The following is an 18963-nucleotide window of genomic DNA, read 5'->3' on the forward strand; positions in this document are numbered from 1 at the left end:
TAAAACTGCTTTCCAAAATTTGTTTTCTTGGATTTCCTTTGAACTACATAGTGAAAGGTACACTTTTGAGGTAAAATCTTAGATTTTGGTAAAATCTAAAAATGTCACAGCAGGTGCTTAAATTTGGAAATATTTGCCATTGTGGAATGTTTGCTCCAAAGATTTATATCCCAGAAATCTTTGCATGCATTATGAGTCTTTTCTTTAATTCAGGAAGTATACCAATTATAGAGTTTTCAGATTTTATTTTTGCTGCAGTTTATAAGACCATGGTTGAAACCAATTTTAATCTCAATACAGAAGTATAAAAATTACCATAGTTAATGTATATAAACTGGTATGTAACCGAAAAAAGACTTTAAAATGCAACTATGTTTCACTGTGAACAAATCCCAGCGAAACCAATGGAGTTTCTTAATTATACCTTTGTGCTTGGTGTGTAGCAAATCTTTAAATGTATTTGAGTACATCTACCAAGACTTGTTTAGGAAGAGGAACGAGTACAGCCAAGTCATCCAACTGTGATGGCTGTGGAACTCCATGGCCCATGAAAACTGCAAGATCACCAAAGTCCACAAAGCAACAAGTAGATATTTGAATAATATGTTTTTATAGTTCATCATGCTGGTAGACATTGTATTCTTTGGCAGATATGAAGCCATCACCATCATGGTCATTCTTTTTAAATATATCTACCAGAATATTATTTTGAACAGAAGAATCCCGGTTTTTGCCATCTCTTTCAAATTCTTTCTTCAAATAATGATTTATCTAAAGAAATTAAAAACAATAATAATTTCAACTTGCTCTTATATTCATAATTGCTTTTATATTTCTATTTTTATTCTATTGTAAGTCAACCAGAGTTGCTTTAACTGTTGTTCTGTTCGAGTCTGTGCAACACGAAATCGAAGTTTGAGACCCTGTAAAAAATTTTCCCTGCATTTCTGAAACTTGAAATTTCATGACTTTTCATCATTTCAAGGGTTCTCTCTATGCGAATTTTTTTGGGGGGTGGGGGGCTTAGTTTTTGCTGGGCAAAAAAAGTCACACTTGTACTCTTTACGAGTCTGTGTGACTCACACCGAAAATTCTTTATTTTAAGTGCTTATATTTGGTCAATTTGAAAACTTCTTTCCCTTGGAAACTAGTTGAACATTTCTGCACACAATGAAAGGAAAATTGAAATAAAAATAATGCTTATTGGTTTATTTTGTTTATAAAAGCCCACGCCCCCCCTTTTTGGTGATATTTTTTCCAATTTATAGATAGTTTAGCCTGCAAACAACATACAATTTTACTAGATTTGTTGTGGGATTACTAGTTTGAACATTCCTGATCATAAGAAAAATATAAATGAACTGAAAAAAATGATGCTTATTGGTTTTTTAAAATCAGAAATAAGGCCTCCCCCCTCCCCCGGCTGCTTGCAACCATTTTCATTTTAAATTATTTTTAGGCTCCAAATCCAAAATATTTTTAATATGTTAGGCATTGATTTACTCAATGTAACATTGCTGATCATCATACAAATATTTTTTGGGGTGGGGTGGGGGCTAACTTTTTTCTGGGCAAAAAAACCTCAAGTTGAGTCTGTTTCTGGTCGTATACGACCTGCAACAAAAATATTTTTTTAGGTACTTACATTTGGTTTTTTTGAAAACCCTTTTCACTGGGAAACTAGTTTGAACATTTCTGCACATAAAGATATAAAAATTGAACTGAAAAAAATTGATGCTTATATTTTTATTTTGATCAATCCTCCCCCCCCCCATTTTTTGAGCATTTCGTGTCAGTTTATATTTTTTTAGGCTACAAATGTTTAAGGAATTTCCCCCCAAAAGTTTTGATATACTAAATTGAACATTCCTGATCATAAGAAAAATAGAAATGAACTGAAAAAATGATGCTTATTTGTTTATTTTGCTCACAAAAGGGCCACCCCCCTCGGCCTTGCTGTGTGACATTAATTTCACTTTTTATATAGATTTGGGTAGAAATATTGTATATCCTTTTGAAAAGCAAGCACATGATAGCCAGACAACTAATGTTATAAAAGAAATCCATTTTACTAAAAACAAGTATGTAATTTTGAAATTAATAGCATAATTTTTATATAAATTGAAATAATTGAACACGGGGGGGACTTTTATGTGCAAAATAAACAAATAAGCATCAATGTTCAATCTGGTAATTCAATGCCAAAGTTATTGAAAATATTTGGAATTAGGGGCCTAGAAAAATTTATAGTGACATGCTTGAAAAAACGGGGGGGGGGGGGCTTTTATGAGAAAAATAAACAAATAAGCATAATTTTTTTCAGTTCAATTTTCATATCATTATGTTCAGAAATGTTCAAACTAGTAATCTCCACCCCATGTCCAGTCAGCGAAGCAGTGGAAGTGATGTGCCGGTGCCTGGAGGCTGATGGGGCCTGGATGGGTGTCAACAAACTCAAACTCAACCCAGACAAGACGGAGTGGCTGTGGGTCTTGCCTCCCAAGGACAATTCCATCTGTCCGTCAATCACCCTGGGGGCAGAATCATTGACCCCCTCAGAGAGGGTTCGCAACTTGGGCGTCCTCCTCGATCCACAGCTCACATTAGAGAAACATCTTTCAGCTGTGGCGAGGGGGGCGTTTGCCCAGGTTCGCCTGGTGCATCAGTTGCGACCCTATCTGGACCGGGAGTCACTGCTCACAGTTACTCATGCCCTCATCACCTCGAGGCTCGACTACTGTAACGCTCTCTACATGGGGCTACCTTTGAAAAGTGTTTGGAAACTTCAGATCGTGCAGAATGCAGCTGCGAGAGCAATCATGGGCTTCCCTAAATATGCCCATGTCACACCAACACTCCGCGGTCTGCATTGGTTGCCGATCAGTTTCCGGTCACAATTCAAAGTGTTGGTTATGACCTATAAAGCCCTTCATGGCACCGGACCAGATTACCTCAGGGACCGCCTTCTGCCGCACGAATCTCAGCAGCCAGTTAGGTCCCACAGAGTGGGTCTTCTTCAGGTCCCGTTAACTAAACAATGCCGCTTGGCGGGACCCAGGAGAAGAGCCTTCTCTGTGGCGGCCTCGGCCCTCTGGAACCAACTCCCCCCAGAGATTAGAATTGCCCCCACCCTCCTTGCCTTTCGTAAGCTACTTAAAACCCACCTCTGCCGCCAAGCATGGGGGAATTAAGACTTTTTTCTCCCCCTAGGCCGTTACAATTGTATACATGGTATGTTTGTATGTATGTTTGGTTTTTATATATTAAGGGGTTTTAATTTGCTTTTAGTATTGGATTTTATTGTATATTTTCATGATTGTTGTTAGCCGCTCCGAGTTTTCGGAGAGGGGAGGCATATAAATCCAATTAAACTTAAACCCACATCAAACTTAGTAAAATTGTATGTTGTTTGCAGGCAAAACTATCTATACATTGAAAAACAATTCACAAAAAAGGGGGGGTGCGGGCTTTTATGAGCAAAATAAACCAATAAGCATTATTTTTTTATTTCAATTTTCATTTCATTGCGAGGAGAAATGTTCAGCCTAGTTTCCAAGGGAAAGAAGTTTTCAAATTGACCAAATATAAGCACTTAAAATAAATAATTTTTGGTGCGAGTCACAGACTCGTAAACAGTACAAGTGTATAGTGGTTTTGAACAGAGCAGCAGGGTTAAATAGCAAGATGGGCAGCATATAAATAAGCCTCTTGTATATGAACTCCAATACACTGACAATCAACTACTGAAAATCAAAATACTACATAAAGGAAGACAAGCATTATAATATTATAAAATATATAGTTTTCCTCTATGGCCACAAAACAGATTGTAACTTACAAAACAAAATTTTTACTTGCTGACTTCACACTTGCACCTTTAATCCTCTAGAAAATATTTTTAGGAAACACAGCAGGACTAGAGAAGAGAGTTGATTCTAGTAGAATCTGTTCCTCCAGAAGGATTCATTTTGCTGGTAGCCATCATCAATACAAACCACCAGCAATTTACAATCAAGGGGGATGGTTTTTTCCAAATTGCTTGCTTTGCATGCGGGATAAATCCAAGAAATGTCACTGTTAAAGAGGAACCAAAACAGAATCTTCTACTACGAAAGCAAAAAACCCATCTGAGGGATTCATTGATCTGATTGTATTTTCTGGCAAAACAAGACAGGGACAGAAAGAGAATTGCTTGTGTTTTACCATAAATGCAACAACATACCACAGGTAGTCATTGACTTATTATTGGAATTAAGACTGGACACATCATTATGGTGGTTAAGTTGAGACATTCATGTAACTGGATCCGATTTTACAACAGTTTGCAGAGGTCATTAAGTGAATTACCAGTCATTAATTGAATCCATGGTCATTAAGAAAATGCCGCAATTTTAAGTGCAAAAAGTGTGGCAAATTTCAGACAGGACAATTGTGGGACTGTATAACCAGTTGTATAAGTTAGCTGATATTTGTTCAAGTGACTGCGTGAGTGGGTGGCATGTTTTATGATATTCAGGAGTGCTCTATGCATCATAAAGTACCTGTTCCAACCATTTCGGATGGTCACTAAGCAAGCAGTCATAAATCAGAGATTTACCTGTATACTCACTGTTTCTATGCTCACTATCTCTCCACATTGTCTTTCCTCTCTGGTAGAAGTAGGTTATCGGTCTCATCTGAAAGGGAGACTGTTGGGGAGCACAGTTCAAAACGCAAACAGCGTATTTCTGTGTTTCCCTAAAGAATGACTGATGTCAGAGAGTACTGGAGATGAACCTGAGTCCCAGATAGGGGGTATAAGACAGAGATAGAGAATATGCAACCCTCGGTAAATTGTTGACCTCTGATTTAATCAACACTGTCATCATGACTAATAATGAAGGTTGGGAAGTGGTATCCAGAGTAACAACTTGTCCATCCAGCTTTAAAGCAACATTGAATTCAAGCAACCTTGGAAGACTGATAAGAATGAGCATTTTCTAGTCTATTAGAACAGACATCAAAAGTCATCATAAAAAAAATTAGAGAAAGTGATGCTAAAAAGAAAGTGATTCATACATTTATTCCACAATACTTCATAAATTGATTCTGTAAAAAACAAATGAAATGCTTTAATGAAGTGGCTTATGCTATTCTTCATACCTCGTCCTTTGAAAGCTTTTTGTCACTATCCAGGTCTATTTGAGAAAATGTTTCAATACTCCGTGGTCCTTTAGTTACTGCATACAGTTCAATTTCAAAGATCAGTGTTGCATTGGGTGGGATCTTTGCTGCTTCTAAAAATGTAAGGGGAAAGTTATAGGAAATGCACATTCTGATTTCTGATCATTTTAACCAGAGACCACCATATGTCTACAGCTCTTTAGCAATGTGTTACTGATGGATTTTAACTCAGGGGAAGTGATTTGTGCAACCACTTGGTTGGAGTCAATCCTCCCCCTTCAAAGACACAATGTAAATGAATAGGACCCAGTACATACTCTTCATCCTGAAGCCTTTTGCTGTGCCAATGGAGGATAATAAATGGCAGAATCTGATGCTTGGTGCTGCTCTCACTGCTTTGACTATGACATGAGGTCTGTGGCTGCACTAAATAGCACTGACAGATCAGAAACTAACTTCATCCATCTGTTCTTATTAATATGTGGACTTTTAGTAATATGGCCGAGAGCCTTCAGCAAGAAAACACTAATCATTCAAGAAAGACAAAAGGACCTCGGAAAAGGAACAGGAACATCAAGATGGGATATGTAAGATTTAGCAGCTCAGAAATAAGAAATTTAACACTGAAGACAGGTGCTATTATTGAAGGAGTGAGTTTCCAGAATTAGTCTGGAAAAGTGATTCACAAGCCATGCCCATGCAATTAGTCAGTAGAGGAAGGAGCTAGTCCTCTTCTTCATAGGGGGAACTCATTCAGTGACTAAATTCAAAATGGCTTGGTTGCTTTTCTAGGGCTAGGAAACACTCTTACCTCAAATGTAGCAAGTGTTGCTGATATAACTGAGTAAGAGTTAGGTCACAGGGATTAGATTTGACATTCCTAATCTGATAATTTATTCTGAAGCCCTTATATGTAGCTCTGAAAATTAAACATTAAAATATGTTCCTCATCGCGAACAATTTTGAAGTAAAAAGTTGTAAGATGAATTCACTGTGAATAAACAGGCAGAGATTAATACTTTCCTATATGTATAAATGTAGATTGGCCAAAATGTCATGTGTATTTAGAAATAGCCACATCTTGTGACAATCTCAACAAAGATTGAATGCATAGATGCTTAAATTGTGAGGGCCATTTAGGTCTGTCACGGCTACACTGCTGCCTATTGAGCATGTACAAATCTGAACCTTTCCCAGAATATATCATGTTGGCGAATTATGAAAACACACACCAATATTTACTAAAGCAACAACTACTTGTCTGCGGAGAGGGGCGGCATACAAATCTAATTTAAAAAATAATAATAATAATACTTGAGGTAGTTGAATCAAACCTTTAGAGAGTTATACATACGTGCCCTCCTATATAGTAGTTGAGGGTGGGGAGGATAGTTTCACAAAACTGGGGGATTTCAATGATCATTTTATTGCTATTTTAAAACCACATGCAGCAGCCACTTAGACTACTTATATTTCCCCTCCCTTCCAGTTCAAGATTTAGTAGCAAAGCCTAATAAAAGAATTCAGCCACTAGCAAGTCCAAGAGTAATACATACCACAGGGATACCCTGGAAAGAAGCAAAAAGCCACATGCATTCTTGACATTCTTAACTAGGTCATTCTTTGCCCAGCATGCAGAAGTATACTCTGATAGAGAACAAGCAGGTTGTAGGATGAGGAAAAAACAAGTTCTTCATTTGCGGCCTGAAAAAAGAATCATCATTAGTCTCCAGCAGTGCTCATGTGCTCTTATATAATATCTCTTGATGGATCATGATGAAGTGACATGGCTATGGAAATCAAGTTATTACTGGCTTTAAGAGAGTCAGAATCTCAGGGCCTGTTTTCATTAAATTTAGAAGAAAATGTGCCCTAAGGACAATTATCTTCCTTTCTTTCCCCCTTGTTGTATTTTAGGATGCTAGGTCCTTGGATCTAGCTGTGTAAATATATTGCACTCTGAGGCTTGTACATTTTATATCTCGCCGCCAATAACAATATTACTAAATTATATATATATATATATATATATATATATATATATATATATATATATATAACAATGTTAAAATGACAGTGCAAACAACAGCAGCAATTCCTCAGTATCACTATTACTCCATAACTGCTGATGGATAAGTAACATTTACAGAAAAAAATTGCTGATAAAAAAAAGGAAAAGTTGTGTTACTGATAAGTAAAATTGATGTGCTCTGACATCTCAAAAATCCTCTTGAGTTTGGATGCCAAATTATGCAATAAAAATAAAAGATTTAGTCATATTTTAGTCATATTTTACCGTAGCCCTGTTCTCCATAGGCAAGTGAGGGAGGAATAATCACTTTTCGTTTCTCTCCAGGACACATATTCATCATTGCAATATCTAAGCCTTTAATGACTTGGCCAACACCAAGGACAAACCATTTTGGATGGCCATCATTTTGTGTGCGACTGCAAAGAACAGAAACAGTGTACTTTAAAGAATTAGCTCAACACATTAGCATAACATCAGCATTGATACTTTTTGTATGTGGGCTCAAAGAATGCAAGCAGTTCTCCTGTGTCATTTACATACTTGTAATTCTGTTAGTATTTATATTGTATGTAACCTTGGCCTGGCTATGACTACAGATAGGACCTTAATTATTAAAAAGCAGCTTAAATCTGTTAATGGCAGAGATCCTGGGTACTACTGAGGTCACAATAAGATACCTTAGGAAGGATCCACCAGTAGCTTCATCAGCCTGCTAAAAATGCTCAAAAGCAGAAGGCAGTTGTTAGGGAGCTATTTAGTATATCTCTCATTCAAGCTTTTTGTAATTAAGGGCAAGCATCTGCTGGTGATGGTAGTTGAAAATCAGACTTCATATTCTAAGGTTTGAGCAATCTAGCACTGAATCACCACATTAAATCAAGAGACTTGGCAGCAGACACATCTGTACCTGAAAACAATCATTTGGTGTATACAGTTCAAAGTCAATCAAGTTTGTAGTGCTCCATGGGCTTGTACATTTGTTTAGATATTTCTAATAGGTAATATAGCAATAGCACTTAAATTTATATACTTGTACCACTTTATAGTCATTTACAGCCCTCTCTAAGTGGGTTACAAAGTCAGCATATTGCCCCCAATATAGGTCCTCATTTTACCCACCTTGGAAGGATGGAAAGGCTTAGTCAATGTTGATAATTAATATAATTAATTCATAATTAATTATATTTACAGTGCTTTACAGCCCTCTTTAAGTGGTTTACAGAGTCAGCATATTGCCCCCAATTTGGGTCCTCATTTTACCCACCTTGGAAGGTTGGAAAGGCTGAGTCAACCTTGATAATTAATATAATTAATTCATAATTAATATAATTATATTTAAGGAGTTAGAAGATAAAAAAGATATGCATACAGATTTTTTTATCAAAGTATGCTGATAACATCTGCATATTCCATTGATCAAGAAAGGATCTGTTACCATTTGAGGCAGCAGTACTTGGGCATAAAACCAAAGGAGCATTTTATCTAAAGTGAATTGAGAGAGGTGAGAGTTCAAAAGAGAATGCACTATCACCAACTTACCTGCAATAAAACTTGGTCTTATTACTACCTACGAAACCGTCGTAATGCGCATTGAGTAGATCGCCCTTTTTGCTCTTGGGCTCGCAGATTTCCGGGACGTGCAAGATTTCTATCTGGACATTTTCTGCAGGGGGACCCTCTGCCTTCTGCCCATAGGACGGAAGGAGGAGAGCAAACGCCTGCAAGAGAAAGCAGAGTCCGGCGCGGTAAGCCATAGTTGCAAAATTGGTGCCGTGGCTGCGTGGCACTACAGTAGCATTGTTCGACGTCACGGAAGCCAAGAGGGGCGTGGCCAAGGATGCTCCGTCTACGCAAAGGCCGCTCCGCTGTTTTGCCCTGTTCCGGCGGATGCGTAAAAGGCGTAGATGGGTCTTTCGCCTGTTTCTTTGCCCCCCCTGCCCCCTTCCCCGAGAGTAGAGAAAGCGTGCAGTCGTTGGACTTTTTAGGGCGCTTTCTCGCTCCTTTAAAATGAGGGAGGGCGGTTATTAAACAAGGATAGGATGAGCAAGGTTTGTAGTCCCTTGTTGCCTCGTACGTGCGATTTGTTTCACCGCGGTAGCGGTGAAAGGTGAAGCACCGATCATACTTCGGAAGCGTTGCCTTTTAGCCTCCCCCGCCTTAATATTTTCCTTCAATGACTATGGCTTTATTTATATCATAAAGTGAGCAGACGCCAAATGATGCAATAAAAATAAAAAGTTAATATTTAGCCATTTTACTACAGCACTGTTCTTCGTAGGGAAAGGAACCAGGAATAATCACTTTTCCTTCCCCTCCAAAACCCATGTCACAAAAAGGTGCTTTTTCAAGAGGCAACTGGGCGTTCTGTTTTCTCTTGGTTTGGATGAGAAGCGAAGCTCTTCCAAGAAAAACCAAAAAGCCCAGTTCTTGAAAAAGTACCTTTGGGACAACCTCTATGACTGAGAATCTCCATAGACACCTTGGGATACATATTCCACATTCCGTAAGGAGATGGGCAGTTTACAAATCCAATAAATTATTCACCATTGCAGTATAGAAGCCTTTAGTGACTCGGCCAATATCAGGGACAAACCACTTTGGGTGGCCATCATTTTGGGTGTGCAACTGCAAAGATAAGGAATTTGAGGAATTAGATCAACATATCAACATCATATCAGCACTCTAAATCCGATGCCTGCTGCCAACGATGCTATCCAGCCGGACTGGAAGTAGCAAGAGCTGTCCCATAGTTATGTTGGACAATGTTTGTTTATTTATTTGTCGCCCAGAAAATAATGCACCACATTTTTTCCTTCAACTTTTATTGAACACAATAAAACTTACACACAAGAATTATGTTTCTTCTACACTCCCTATTTTTCGATGTAATCTCCATTCTGTTCTATGATCTTCCTCCAGTGAGACACTCCTTGTTCTGGTTATAAAGCCATTTTTGCACTGTGAATCACCTCTTCGCCTCACCCTGTGCCCAGCGACTAACCATACTTCTGTCGATGCAGATTCTCCATAAACTGTACATAAATGTTTGTGAATGTTCCCAACAGTTTCTTTCTCCGCAGTGAGAAATTCAATGACAACACGCTGCTTGTAATGTACATCATGTACAGACGCCATTTCAAAACATTGCTACAGCTATGCTGTCTCAAGAAACACGCTACTTACACACACACTCCTGCCAATTCAAATAATGTGTATCTAAAGTTTCATATTTGTACCATTACTGAAAGCTGAGGGAAAAAAAGTGCATTACTTTCTGGGCGACCCTTGTATAAACATAAACAAAAGCCATTAAAACCTGGCAGGCCTGGGGCCGTGAAGTTGTCATCCTGATCCGGCCATGAACCATTGAGAATATGTATGGTTTGTAGGGATCGTTTAATGTATTTTTATAGTGTCTTTACTCTTGTTTACATTGTAGCTATGTTTAATATTATCATATTCTATTATTGTTAGCCGCCCAGAGTCCATTTGGAATTGGGCTGCATATAAGTGCTACTAATAAGTAAGTAGATAAATAAATAAATAAATTATAAATAATAATAAATAAAGGCAAAATAGGTGCAGGTAAATTTGAATAGGACAGTAAGACAGGGATGGTAGACACAATGGTGCGCTTATGCACACACACCCTTACAAACCTCTTAGGAATGGGGTGAGGTCGACTGTAGACAATCTTAAGATTAAAATTTTGGGGGTTTGGGGACAATGTTTTTGGGATTTGTTGTTCCTTCCAGGAAAGACGAATTAGGTAGCAAAAGAAACACGCACTTTAAAAGTCTACATGGATACGTATATAAGTGGAAAGCTGGGTGTTTGGTGTTGCACGGGTACCTCCCACCTTCGTTGCTGGAGTGGAAGAGTTGGAAATGAAAGGCGACGGATCGTCTTCGGAGTTCCGCAACGAGGCGAGCATGCGTAGAGGGTCTTTGTTTTTCTCTCTACCAGCAACCTCTTCTTCCTGCATCCAGGAAGTAAATGAGGCGTCGGGGTCGATGGCACCAAACGCACAGGCCCGAGGAAGGGGGAGGGAAAAGGGAAGGCGAAGGCAAGCGAGCAAACGGACCGACCGAGGAGGCAGGCGAGCCGAGCCCGGGGGAAGAGACGTCGTTCATTGTTTTGTTTCCTCAGAGACGGGCAATGAGTGGCTTCAATCCCGCCTGGGCAGCCGCGTCTCTCACAACAGCCTTGGGTCCCAAAGGCGGCGGGGGCGGCGGCGCCGGAGGAGGCGGCGGCTGCCTTTTGAGCTAAACCTCTCAGCCCTCCATGCCCATCGCAGATTCCGCCTCCTCCCGCTGTTGCTCTGCTGTCACCGCCGCCGCTTGCGGGGCGCGAGGGAGGGCTGGCCTTGCCCGCCGCTCTCGAAGGAACAGGCGGCCGAGCAGGATGGTGCGCCGGGCGCGGCGGCTCTTCTGAACGATGGAAGGCGTCCTGTACAAGTGGACGAATTACCTCACAGGTATATTATATATACACCTACGGAGGTTCTTCGAATCATTCAGGTCGGGTTTTTTTGTGTCCTGAAGGCGCTCCTTTTGCTTTCTCCCTACTATGGTAACTGGGTTTTTGCCTTTCAAGACGCTTCTCTTCTCCCAGAAGCTTCTTCTGCTGGGGCTTGAGCTGAAGAAGCCTTCTTGGAGGAGAAGCAAAACGTCTTCAAAGGGGGGACGGACCACAGGAAGGCCGGTTAATTGCCTCTTGTGTGGTGGTGGTGGGGAAGAAAGCACCTTCGGGACTACCTCACAGGTAAGCTTACAGGTAAGGAGGAAGGAAGGAATGCAGGGAGCGAGCTCCCTGTCCGCTGGCCTTTGAAGACACACAAGGTGCGGCCTCCCCCGAAAAGGGATGGCAGCAGCCTCTGGATGAGGAAAAGAGCCACCAGGAGTTGCCTGGTCAAAGCCTTGTAGGAAGAGGCAGGGTGGCTGGCTGACCAGTACAGGGAGAAGAGAGGCCCAGCTTGCATGTGGTACCTGTAGCATTTCAGATGCTGGACTCCAGGTCCCATCAATCCCAGCCCATGCAGGTAGTCTTTGGAGTCCTTAGGACCACAACTGAGGCCAAAATTTACCTTGTTGAGTGAGAAATGTGTTAAAATATAAGACAGGGTTTTATTTTGGGGAAAATGGTGTGTGTATGTATGTGTGTGTGTATATGTGTATATACATATGTATGTGTGTGTGTGTATATGTGTGTGTGTGTGTGTGTGTGTGTGTACTGCTAAAAAAAAATAAAGGGAACACTTAAAAAACAGAATATAACTTCAAGTAAGTCAAAATTCTGTGAAATTAAACTGTCCACTTAGGAAGCAACACTGATTGACAGTCAATTTCATATGCTGTTTTGCAAATGGAATAGTTGGGCAAATGAAATATTCAAAGAGAATATTTCATTCATTTAGATCTAGGATGTTTTATTTGAGTGTTCCCTTTATTTTTTTTTAGCAGTGTATGTATGTATTTATGTATGTATGTATGTATGTATGTATGTATGTATGTATGTATGTATGTATGTATATGTGTGTGTGTGTGTGTACTGCTCAAAAATAAAGGGAACACTTAAACAACAGAATATAACTCCAAGTAAATCAAACTTCTGTGAAATCAAACTGTCCACTTAGGAAGCAACACTGATTGACAATCAATTTCATTTTGTTGTTAGCACATTCAACTTTGTACTGAACAAAGTATTCAGTGAGAATATTTCACTCATTTAGATCTAGGATGTGTTATTTGAGTGTTCCATTTATTTTTTTTGAGCAGTGTATGTTTTTTCTGTCGAATTCATTTCATTCAAATGCCCCTTCATTTTCAAATTCAGCAAAAATATGTCACACACACACACACACACACACACTTTTATATGTATAACAAGTTCGAAATAGATACTAGGCTCCCTTCCTTTTCACTTATCAGCAAAAAATATGTAACCATATATATGTGTATATATATATACAGTATATTGCAGAATGACTCTTGAACACTGCCACTGTCATAAGTATGAATCAGTTGTCAAGTATCTGAATGTAAAGCACATGACCACTGCAAGGCTACAATAGTCATAAATGTGAAAAATGGTCAAAAATTACTATTTTCAGTGCTGTTGTAACTTTGAACAGTCACTAAATGAATTGTTGCAAGTCCGGGTCTACCTGTAGTTGGGAATGATGGAGAAGACCATTACTGCACTTGAACTCTTATAAATCAGAGCATAAAGTTACTGGCTTAACATTTCAACAACTTAAGGGCCGAGTGCAGGTAGACCTAGACTTACAACAGTTCATTTAATGACTGTCCGAAGTTGCAATGGCACTGAAAAAAGTGACTTATGGCCAGTTTTCACACTTAGCAACCATTGCAGCATTCCTATGGTCATGTGATCAAAATTCAGATGCTTGGCAGCTGACTCATATTTATGATGGTTGCAGTGTTCCAGAGACATGAGATCCCTTTTTGTGACTTCAATGCAAAATCAGTGAGGAAACCAGATTCACTTAACAATTGTGTTATTAACTTAAGAACTGCAGTGATTCACTTAACAACTGTGGCAAGAAAGTGAGGCAAAACTCATTTAACAAATGTTTCACTTAGCAACAAAAAAATTGGGCTCAGTTGAGGTGGTAAATCATGGACTACTTGTAGAAGAAATTTTTTAAACTTTCAACCCTGATTCTTTCAGAAGAAAATTATTTCATTTGACTCTCTTATTATCATCATCCTATTTTACTCTCGTTTTTACTCTCTTATTATCTTCTTTGCTCTCTTATTATCATCCCTAGATCATAGTGGTTAGGTCTTTCAGGATGGAAAAATAACCAAAATGGTATTTAAAATTGTCCTGTAATTGATCTCATCATTATTAGGTGTATCAGTAAGTAGGATCCACTTCAGGAAAGTTTCTACGTTTTAAGATGAGTCATTTTGATGGTACTTCATGCATTTCAAGCTTCTGTTTCATATTAATTTTTAATGGTGTTTTCAGTAAATATTTAAATGGGGCATGGTCGTACAATATAACATATATAGTCTGTATATACTGTATACTATACTGCAGAGCCGGGGTGGCGCAGCAGATAGAGTGCTGTACTCAGGCCACTGAAGCTGACTATAGATCTGTAGGTCAGCGGTTCAAATCTTATCACCGGCTCAAAGTTGACTCAGCCTTCCAGAGGATCCGGATTGTGGGGGCAATACACTGGCTCTGTTAAAAAGTGCTGTTGCTAACATGTTGTAAGCCGCCCTGAATCTAAGGAGAAGGGCGGCATAAAAATTGAATAAATAAATAAATAAATTCCATCCATCCATAAACAGGAGGAAAAATGACAGTAATATTTATGGATAATTAAATATCTTTATTGAAAATTTGGTAGACATTTATTGTTAGTCTATATAGAGATAAGGATATAAGAGTAAGGCTAGAAAGGGGCCATGAGCTTCTTGATTTAAAACCTAGGCTCTTTTTCCTGGGCCAGATTATATCTGACCATAGGCTATCAAATGCAAGAGTCCTAGTCTTGTCTACTGAGATCATGTTGCTTTGCAGGAAGTATCTGAAGAAGCAATCCAGAATTCATCCAGAAAGGTATTCCATCCCTTGCTTAAGACTCTAGATCTAGGACAGGTGTCAGCAACCTGCAGCTCCAGAGCCGCATGGGGCTCTTTGGGTCCTCTGCTCTGGCTCCCTGTTGGATGATCCTACCACTGGTTGACCCCACCCTTCGCCCTCCCCTCTTAGTCACTCCTCGCCTGGCCTGAGAAGATAAAGTCAACGGTGGGGGATGGAGAAGCAGCCAGGGCAAGGACAGAGAGATAAAGAGAGGGAGGGAGAGGGAGACAGAGAGAGGGAGAGAGAGAGAGAGAGATGTCAAAAGGGGTTTGTGGTTCCTGATGGTTTTTAACAACCGGTTCTCTGCCGTAATGACCAGCTGGGTAGGTGTGGCTTGGGGATCATGTGACTGGTGGAAGTGAGTGATGTATTGGCTATGCCCATCCAGGTGGACTAGTGGAATGTAAGTAAAGCTGGACATTCTAAAATGTCAGAACCTTTTTAGATGATGTCTTTAAAAGCAACTGTTTTGATCTGATTTGCTTCAGTTGAGATTAAAAGGTGCTGAGTGGATTGTGGGGGTTGTCACAATTTTTCTGTCCCTTTTCTACATGTATGCAGCATTGACACATAGCAAAAGAGTTAACCTGCACCATCATCTTGTAGATTTTAACCTCATCCCCAACACGCATATACTCTGTAGATGTTGCAAGTTAAAAATAATTATTTTTTCAAAGGTTTTCTTGAACTCTATTTTATTAATGGAAAGGGCAGGCTGGACAAATGAGACCATTTAAGAGTTTACCCAGAGCCTGGAGAATATGGATCTGAATGAGAGTATGGCTCTGGATGGAAAGAAGCTGGCTACATGAGACATGAGCCAGACATGAGACATGAGTGTCTCTGAGTTTTGGGACTCTCAGATCTGAAGAATTACTCTATTGCATTTTTGACAATGTTACTGTATTGTATTTTTGACAATATGGAGATCTTCCTATACTTGGGATTCCTGCTTAAAAGAGTAGATAGCAGTCGTATACAGAGGGGCACAGATTCAGTTTATGTGTCAGCTGCACAATTGTAGAACTGGGAGATCTTGCTCACAATCAAATCATACCCAGGTCACTTCCCATTTGGATTATTATTGCAATGCACCCTACATAGGGCTACCCAGTAAAACCACCTGCAACTGGAGATTCATGATTCCAGAATGCAACAATATGTGCAATTCTAGACACCCCACAGGAGAACCATGTTATACCACTTTTGTATCAGCTGAACAGGCTTCTTTCAAGATTCTGGTTATCACTTTTAAGGCCTATGTGGGCTGGAACCAGTTATCAGTTATCTTCTTCTCCCGGACATCTAGTCACCCCATTAGATTGGAATAGGTGAGATTTGCTGTAGGAATCCCCACCCCCCCAATCACTTGGTGGGTTCTAGAAAGCAAACCTTTCTTGCAGATGTGCTTAACTTGTGGAGCTGCCTCCCCTCTGAAGTGAAGGGCACAAAACATCCTTACCTTCCCAAAGGCTGTTAGGATGAGCCTTGTATTGGTAGTTTAATGGGATTGTTATGGTGCTTGATGGTATCAAAGGATTTAGCATTTTTTTGTATCTTATTATCTGTCTGTATTTAGAAAAAGAAATCTAAAATTAGTCTAATTGTTATTAGCCACCTACAGCCATAGTTCCCTCTAAGCTGAGCAGTGAGCAATCGCTCACTTAAAAATCATTATCAACTCAAAGTTTTTCAAACCTGCCCAGAAGCCGAGAGGGAAAGAGTGAGAGGGAAGGCGAGAGAGAGGAAGAGAGAAAGAGAGAGAAACAGATAGAAAAAAGAGATGAAGGAAAAGAGAAAGAAAAAGAATGGGAGTAAGGAAAAGAGAAAGAAAATCAAAATCTAGTTTGAAACTAGCTCAACTATTTAAGTGGCATTTTGATATTGATAGAGTTGCCCTATTATGAGCTCACTGTTATAGACACACAGTACAGTATTTTATTTTGAAATTCTCTGAGGCAAAACAGGGTGGGTTTTTTTTTATTTGTTTGTTTGTTTATTTATTTAATATTTCTGTGCCACCCAGTCCCGAAGGGACTGCCGCTCAGACACTATACTTTTCCGCCCCCCCCAAAAAAATTAGAGGGAACACTGCCTACAGCTACTTTATATAATATGGCAGCTATATAAATATTTTAAAACATCAAATGCATAAACTTAATATGTCCAACTATGCCAGAAGAGTAAATTGCAGAAGTAAAATTTATCAGCAATTTAAAGTTTTTTAAGTGGGCTATTTAGGTCTTTTTACCTGTCTAATAAATATTAACTTTCAAAATGTAGGTTAGTCTATGTATGTTATTAAAATGGAATCATTTATGCCCATAAATGGGAATGAACACGAATCTTGCTTTCAGTTGCATGTTCTATATGAAGGATGGTATTACAGTGTATATGAAAATTATATTTGTAGCCAAACAGATGAACATTGTTTTCTGCTATTTCCTTAGGTTGGAAGCCTCGCTGGTTTGTTCTGGATAACGGGATATTGTCCTACTACGATTCACAGGATGATGTTTGTAAAGGCAGCAAAGGAAGTATAAAGATGGCCGTTTGTGAAATCATAGGTAAGATTAGCGGTGAGGCATTGGCCTTTTGTTTTGGTCTGTGCAGTTATCAATACTGGGCATGGGTGGTATACAGTTAGGCTTGGTTTTAAATTGCTTACTTATAGCAATATACAAGATGGAGCCATAACAACTTTGGGGGAGAAGGATCCTAAGAAATGACAGGAGCTTAATTCTGGAACTAAACATAGTATTCAAAACTGAATGTGTACTTCAGACATCTTTTTTCCTTAGTTTAAAAGGATTCTGCCTCTGTTCCTGATTCCATAGGTGCACCTGCCTTTGATGGCATTTTTTAATAAAACACAGAACATCTAAGTAGGTGTAGTCTACTTTTGAATACAGACCCTTGAATCTGAATAATGAAATAGATGTTTATATCACAGAAGCAGTACTAATTACACAAGTATATCTTTCTATTATCCTTCTGCAATGCCATGCACGGTGGTGGGGAGGGGCTTTTGCAAGTGAATTGGTGCCTGTCAGCACTGCTTTGTTAGTCCTTTACCTAAATATTTTATATTTAAAATGATCCTAATTTTTAAAAAATCTTTTATTATATTGATTAAATTGTACATCCCAAAGAGCCTCTTTGTGTGGGTGATGAGCAGTTAAATTTAATATATAAATACATAAATTTTATTTTGCTAATACATTTTTTATTCTAGGTGATTTAAGAAAACGTATAAGCTTATTTTATGTTGTCTCTTTTTCCTAAGTTCATCCTACAGATAGCACAAGAATGGAGCTAATAATTCCAGGAGAACAGCATTTCTACATGAAAGCTGTTAATGCCGCTGAGCGACAAAGATGGCTGGTAGCCCTTGGGAGCTCTAAAGCTTGCCTGACTGATGCCAAAACTAAAAAAGAAAAAGGTGCATATGCTTTCTAAAATATTATGGAATTCTTAAAAGCTACCTTCTTCAAAACTATCAAAAGTACATGTAATTTTATTTCTTTTTCTTTCATGGTAAGAAAGCACCATGATTCACTTCCTTCGTGTTGAACAGTAGGGGAGCTTTTGTAGCTTTGCTTAACAAAATAACAGAGTTAGAAGGGGCTTTGGAGGTCTTCTAGTCCAATTTTCTTCTCAGGCAAGAAAGCCTACACCATTTGAGACAATTCTTAAAATTCTTAATTGTTCCCATTGTTAGGAAATTTCTCCTTAGTTCTAGGTTGCTTTTCCCTTTGATTAGTTTCCATCCATTGCTTCTTGCCTGGGCTTCAGATGTTCTGAAGAATAGGTTGACCCCCTGTTCTTTGAGGCAGCCCCTCAATATTGGAACACATAGAATAGAATAGAATAGAATAGAATTTTATTGGCCAAATATGATTGGACACACAAGGAATTTGTCTTGATGCATATGCTCTCAGCATACATAAAAGAAAAATACTGTATACATTTGTCAAGAATCATGTGGTACAACATTTAATGATTGCCATAGGGGTCAAATAAGAAATTAAGAAACAATCAATATTAATAAAAATCTTAGGATGCAAGCAACAAGTTACAGTCATACAGTCCGAAGTGGGAGGAAAAGGATGATAGGAATGATGAGAAAAATTAGTAGAATAGAAGTG

The 18963-nt window shown here is 39.0% G+C and overlaps 2 protein-coding genes across 5 annotated transcripts in view; one reads left to right on the top strand and one right to left on the bottom strand.

Moving 5' to 3' along the window:
* Nucleotides 1-228: 228 nt before the first annotated feature.
* Nucleotides 229-11224, bottom strand: FKBP7 (FKBP prolyl isomerase 7). Of its 2 annotated transcripts, XM_070731845.1 has the most exons (6): nt 11055-11224; nt 9740-9820; nt 8735-8913; nt 7460-7611; nt 5143-5276; nt 229-771 (listed from the first exon to the last, which is right to left on the bottom strand). In XM_070731845.1, exons 1-6 carry the CDS (start codon nt 11178-11180, stop codon nt 610-612), a joined length of 834 nt encoding a protein of 277 aa, XP_070587946.1. In that variant the 5' UTR covers nt 11181-11224; the 3' UTR covers nt 229-609. The 2 variants fall into 2 exon arrangements, with proteins under 2 accessions (XP_070587946.1, XP_070587947.1); XM_070731846.1 differs by lacking the exon at nt 9740-9820 and having other exon boundaries at nt 11055-11221.
* The window catches only part of PLEKHA3 (pleckstrin homology domain containing A3), a 29131-nt gene continuing 21261 nt past the window's right edge, over nt 11094-18963 (top strand). Inside the window, exons 1-3 of one of the 3 annotated variants that reach the window (XM_070731843.1) lie at nt 11094-11672; nt 17266-17382; nt 18102-18257. In XM_070731843.1, the coding sequence (XP_070587944.1) occupies nt 11633-11672; nt 17266-17382; nt 18102-18257 (313 nt within the window). In that variant the 5' untranslated portion in view covers nt 11094-11632. The remainder of the gene's footprint in view (nt 11673-17265; nt 17383-18101; nt 18258-18963) is intronic. The other 2 variants (XM_070731844.1, XM_070731842.1) reach the window with 2 other exon arrangements.

This window comes from Erythrolamprus reginae, chromosome 1 (genome assembly GCF_031021105.1).
Source record: "Erythrolamprus reginae isolate rEryReg1 chromosome 1, rEryReg1.hap1, whole genome shotgun sequence".
NCBI classification, from domain to species: Eukaryota; Metazoa; Chordata; class Lepidosauria; order Squamata; family Dipsadidae; genus Erythrolamprus; species Erythrolamprus reginae.

Coding starts and splice junctions, on each gene's coding strand:
- FKBP7 (XM_070731845.1), bottom strand. CDS start 11,180: ATGCAGGAAGAAGAGGTTGCTGGTAGAGAGAAAAACAAAGACCCTCTA. Junction 9,821..11,054: donor CTTCCACTCCAGCAACGAAG/GTGGGAGGTACC, acceptor TTATCTTTGCAG/TTGCACACCCAAAATGATGG. Junction 5,277..7,459: donor CTATGGAGAACAGGGCTACG/GTAAAATATGAC, acceptor TTACATTTTTAG/AAGCAGCAAAGATCCCACCC.